Source organism: Pelophylax lessonae (genome assembly GCF_965119305.1).
Source record: "Pelophylax lessonae genome assembly, chromosome: 9".
Taxonomy (NCBI): Eukaryota; Metazoa; Chordata; class Amphibia; order Anura; family Ranidae; genus Pelophylax; species Pelophylax lessonae.
The window spans coordinates 131,186,457-131,192,456 of record NC_138776.1 but is presented as its reverse complement, the minus strand read 5'-3'; the positions used below and the strand labels follow the sequence as shown (position 1 = coordinate 131,192,456).

At 42.7% G+C, this 6,000-nt stretch overlaps 1 protein-coding gene across 2 annotated transcripts in view; it reads right to left on the bottom strand.

Moving 5' to 3' along the window:
• The window catches only part of TBC1D12 (TBC1 domain family member 12), a 287,846-nt gene that overhangs the window by 190,448 nt on the left and 91,398 nt on the right, over positions 1 to 6,000 (bottom strand). Inside the window, exon 3 of one of the 2 annotated variants that reach the window (XM_082267521.1) lies at positions 590 to 646. The exons of the other annotated variant lie outside the window; for it this stretch is intronic. Within the exon in view, the coding sequence (XP_082123647.1) occupies positions 590 to 646 (57 nt within the window). The remainder of the gene's footprint in view (positions 1 to 589; positions 647 to 6,000) is intronic. 2 annotated transcript variants of the gene reach the window in all.

Here is a 6,000-nt window from a genome sequence, read left to right as displayed (position 1 = left end):
AGAGGATGCTTAGAGAGAGAGAGAGAAGGAGAGAGAGAGAGAGAGAGAGAGAGAGAGAGAGAGAGAGAGAGAGAGAGAGAGAGAGAGAGAGAGAGAGAGAGAGAGAGAGAGAGAGAGGAGAGAGAGAGAGAGAGAGAGAGAGAGAGAGAGAGAGAGAGAGAGAGAGAGAGAGAGAGAGAGAGAGAGAGAGAGAGAGAGAGAGAAATATAAAACAAGACACATGAGATTAAAAAAAAAATAAAAATAAACCAATAATAATCCAAATACTATGTTTACATGTATTCTTCACAAACAGTTATCAGACTAGAATTTTATGTTTGGGGATGCTTTAATTAGGAAAAAGAAGCGTTTTTATCTCCTAAACTATGTATTTGAAACACCAAAATAGAAGGTGCACATTAGAGTTAGAAAGACTACATGACGTAAGATATATGAAAGCATGAAGCACGTGTTAATCATGCCAATTGGTTTTGATGAATAGGAAATTAAACATGCTGGAGTGAACATTCCATGCAAATAAAGACTATGACTGTAAAGAGAGTCCATGCATGGAGCAAAGGATGATGAGGAAATATAATAAATTCCATACCCCCGCATTTAATAGATTTGGTGTTGAGACGGAGGATAGACTGCCAGAACTCTCATCCTGATGAGAAAAACAGAATTCAAGCCTTAGTGACATAAAGGATACAAGTAAAAGCACTGTAAAATACATAAAAAATGTATTCAATTGAACCTTAACAAAAATGTTACTTTAAATACAATGTACACATTTTGTCTATCTGGAGTGTTTTAACACGCAGATCATGTATATACTGAACACCATTTCTTTACTTCTCAACACAGGAAATCACCAACAGGTGGCACAAAAGAGGCTACAATACCAACTGAATCCCTAATCATCCTTGTTTTATATATGATATTGATGATGGGTCATGCAAGTACTTAGTTATTTAAAGTGATTGGAAATGATCCCTTTGTAAAGCAACCCATTTAGTTTCAAATACAAATAAAAGGCAAAACATTTGTGTACAGATATATAAAAAATTATAAATACATTTCCCCCCCCCCTTTTTTTTTTTTTTTTTATAAGTGATCACATTCCCTCTTTTCTCTGTAAGTTTTCCCGCTTACAAAGAAATGGTCTATCACTTTTATCATAGGTGTATTTTAAATAAAAGATACAAAATATCAAACAAAAAAAATCAAGAAAAAAAATACATGATACAAATGTTATAAATGGAGTTGCAATTCAGTGAATATTTGAACCCCTACCAACCAACAATAATTCTGGCTCCCACAGACTGGCTACAGTATATGATCATGTGGTACACAGATTAATCCTGTTAATTTAAGAGGGTGCTCTTAACGACAACTCGTTATGTGTATAAAAGACACCTATCCATAGAATCTTTCTTCCATTCAAACCTCACCATCATAGGCAAGACCAAAGAGCTGTCAAATGACATCAGGGACAAGGCTTGTAGACCTACAGAAGGCTGAAATTGGCTACAAGACCATAAGCGAGAAGGAGACAACTGTTGGAGCGATTATTCTCAAACAGAAGAACTATAAAATAACAATCAATTGCCCTCGGTCTGGAGCTCCATGCAAGATTTGGCCTCATGGGGTAAGGATGATCATGAGAAAAGTGAGGAATCAGCCCAGAACTACATGGAAGAAGCTTGTTAAAAGTCCCAAGGCAGTTGGGACCGCAGTCACCAAATAAACCGTTGGAAACACAACACGCCACCATGCATTGAAATCCTGCAGCCGCCCCCAAGTTCCCCCTCCTCAAGAAGGCACATGTACAGGCCGTCTGAAGTTTGCCAATGAACATCTAATGATTCAGAGAAGGATTCGGAGAAAGTGCTGGTGTCAGATGAGACCAAAATTGAGCGCTTTGACATTGACAACTCGCCGTGTTTGGTGACTATGATCCACAATAGGGCTGCCACGACGCGTCGACTACAAAAAATCGTCGACGTGCGTGAAAAGCGTTGACGCGTCTACGCATGACGTCACACGCCCCCTGGCCGGCCGCCGCGCCGCTTGAAATTCCCCCGCCGGGCTCCGTCCACACCGATGCCGGAGACAAGACCGTCCACACCGATGCCAGAGACAAGAGGTGAGCGCTGACCGTCTCCAGCACCCCTGTACTCCGCCACAGCTTCTGCCGCAACGCCATCCTCCCCGATCACCCAGCTACTTAAGAGATGTCACATGTGCGGCACTACACCGGCTTGTACTGTACTGTGGCGGCTTGTAATGGCCTGTACTAGGTGGGAGGGCTTACTGGGGGGGTCTGTACTGGGAGGGGGCTTACTAAGTGGTCTGTACAGTACAGACCACTTAGTAAGCCCCCCTCCCAGTGCAGACCCCCCAGTAAGCCCTCCCACCTAGTACAGACCCCTTAGTAAGCCCCCCCTCCCAGTGCAGACCCCTCAGTACGCCCTCCCACCTAGTACAGTCTGTACTAGGTGGGAGGGCTTACTGAGGGGTCTGCACTGGGAGGGGGGGGGGCTTACTAAGGGGTTTGTACTAGGTTGGAGGGCTTACTGAGTGGTCTGTACTAGTGTACTGGGAGGGGGGCTTACTAAGTGGTCTGTACAGTACAGACCACTTAGTAAGCCCCCTCCCAGTAAGCCCTCCCACCTAGTACATACCACTTAGTAAGCCCCCCTCCCAGTACAGACCCCTCAGTAAGCCCTCCCACCTAGTACATACCACTTAGCAAGCCCCCCTCCCAGTACAGACCCCTCAGTAAGCCCTCCCACCTAGTACATACTGTACTAGGTGGGAGGGCTTACTGAGGGGTCTGCACTGGGAGGGGGGGGCTTACTAAGGGGTCTGTACTAGGTGGGAGGGCTTACTGAGGGGTCTGTACTGGGAGGGGGGCTTAGTAAGTGGTCTGTACTAGGTGGGAGGGCTTACTGAGGGGTCTGTACTGGGAGGGGGGGCTTACTAAGGGGTTTGTACTAGGTTGGAGGGCTTACTGAGTGGTCTGTACTAGTGTACTGGGAGGGGGGGCTTACTAAGTGGTCTGTACAGTACAGACCACTTAGTAAGCCCCCCTTTCAGTACAGACCCCTCAGTAGGCCCTCCCACCTAGTACATATACCACTTAGTAAGCCCCCCTCCCAGTACAGACCCCTCAGTAAGCCCTCCCACCTAGTACATACTGTACTAGGTGGGAGGGCTTACTGAGGGGTCTGCACTGGGAGGGGGCTTACTGAGGGGGTCTGTATTAATTACAGGATTAATTAGCTAATCAAAAAAACACTCAATTAAGCAAAAAAAATAAAAATAATCGTTAGATTAGTCGACTAATCGTAAAAATAATCGATAGATTAGTCGACAGACAAATTAATCGTTAGTTGCAGCCCTAATCCACAAGAGCACCATCCCTATGCTTTGGGGCTGTTTCTCTGCTAAAGGTACAGCCTGACTTTGCTGCACTGAGGGACCAATGGACGTGGCCATGTATAGTAAAATCTTGGATAAGGAACCTTCTTCCCTCAGCCACAACACAGGAGATGGGTCGTGGATGGGTCTTTCAGCATGAAAATGACCCAGAACATACCGCCAAGACAACAAAAGAGTGAGTCAAGAAGAAGCATATTAAGGCCTCTTTCACACGGCCGTTCAGTTTTTTTTCTCTGCTCCGATGCTTTTTTTTTTTTTTTTACGGAGCGGATGACACTTGTGTCATCCGCTCCATATGTCCGCATATCATCCCATCCGTTTACGGATGATATACGGACATAATGTATGTCTATGGGCATTGCGGATGTCAGCGGATGACACCGCTGACATCCGATTTTGCATCCGTTCCGTTTTTTGAACGGAACAAAAATAGGGTTCTGTTCTGTTCCAAAAAACGGAAAAGAACTGAAAGGATGAAAATCGGATGTCAGCGGATGGTCATACGCTGACATACGCAATGCCATTGACATTCATTATCATCCGCAAAAAAATAGGATGATTTGCGGACAAGCGGAACGCCCGTGTGAAAGGGCCCTAAAGGTCATGGAGTGGCCTAGCAAGTCTCCAGACCTTAATCCTATATAAAATGTATGTGAGGGAGCTGAAACTTCGAGTTTTCCAAGCGACAGCCAAGAAACCTTAAGGATGTGTGCAAACCTGGTAAAATGTTTCTTACCTCTGTGCTTTCCAACAAAGGTTTCTCCACCAAGTGCTAAGTCATGTTGTGCTTAGGGATAAAATACTTATTTTACTCACTGAACTGCAACTCAATGTAGAACATTTGTATAATGTGTTTTTTTCTGGATTTTTGGTTCATCTTCTGTCTCTAGCTAGCTATTTAAAATATACCTAGGATTATATTTATAGACCATTTCTTTGTAAGCTGGCAAACTTACAAAATCTGCAGGGGATCAAATTATTATTTTCCCCACTGTAAAGGAAGCAATACAAAGAGAACTGGATACTTTTTCATACAAGTACACATGGTACAGCAAGCACATATCAGGAGTATGAAATGTTGGGGTAACAAACACTTTAAGGAGCTGCGTACTATAATCACATGATCAGTATTTTAACAACAAACCCTAGCACCCCTCTATGGGTCCTTTCACACGGGCGGTCTCCGTATGTCCGTTTTTCCTCCCATTTTTTTGCGGATGAAAAACTGACATAATGCATGTCAATGGGATTGCTGATGTTATCTGCTGACATCCCATTTGCGTCCTTTCCAATCAGTTCCGTTTTTTGGAACGGAAGAGAACCTTATTTTTCTTCCGTTTAAAAAAACGGAACGGACGCAAAAACAGATGTCAGCGGTGTCATCTGCTGACATCCGCAATCCCATTGACATACATTATGTCAGTTTATCATCCGCAAACGGATGGGATGATAGACATGCGGACAGGATGACACAAGTGTCATCCGTGTCTGTAAAAAAAAAGTGCTGAAGCTGATCAAAAAACGCTCCGCTCCCTGTGAAAGGACCCTAAATGTAAAGAGCTCTTGCAAATATCTTACACAGTTGAAACAAAATACTGCTTAAATTTAATTTTAACTTTATTTCAGACCCCCCATAAGTGGGGTTGATACATGGGTGTATGGACACTAAGCTGCTTCCAAGGTCACCTGACCCTATAGGCCATATTACATTCCAGGTACCATTTTATTTCAGGAAAGCAAACAGATGGAAGACTGTACAAGGCCAACATGATTCTGAGGCATAGCCCTGCCCACTTCTTTGGGTCTTAAAAGACAGGTAACAAGAATTGCTTCTGTTCTATTGTCTGAATGCAGATTGTTTTTTTTCTTTACCTTGTACTGTGGTCACTGTTAAAAAATAAATTATAAAAAAAAAAGGCAGGTTAAAAAAAAATGTGAACTTTGTAGTAAGTACATTTTTTGGTATAGTTGCTGTTGCATAGATTTGTGCAAAGATGACCAATATTGGGCAAATCTATGAAAGAAAAACTAGATCAAACAATTTATTTACTGCAAAGACTACATAGATTGATCTACAGCAGATACAGTAAATATTGAACACATCGCCATTTTTCTAGTTAAATCTATTTCTAAAGGTGCTACTGACATTAAATTTTTACCACGTCAGTAACAACGCATGCAATCCATACATACAAGGAAACCAAAACAAACATGTTCAGAAATTATGTGTAATAAAATGGAATGACACAGGGAAAAAAGTATTGAACACGCTAACTGAAGTTTAGTTAATACTTTGTTTAAAATCCTATGTTGGTAATGACATCTTCATAACGCCTCCTGTATGGAGACACTCGTCGCATGCATTGTTCAGGTGTGATTTTTGCCCATTCTTCCACACATTCAAATCTTGAAGGTTCCCTGGGCCTCTTCTATGAACTGATCTTTTGTGCTTTCCATAGATTTTCTATTGGATTCAAGTCAGGTGATTGGCTGAGGTATTCTAGCGGCTTTATCTTCTTTCTTTGAAACCAATTGAGAGCTTCCTTGGCTTTGTGTTTGGGATCATTGTGTTGC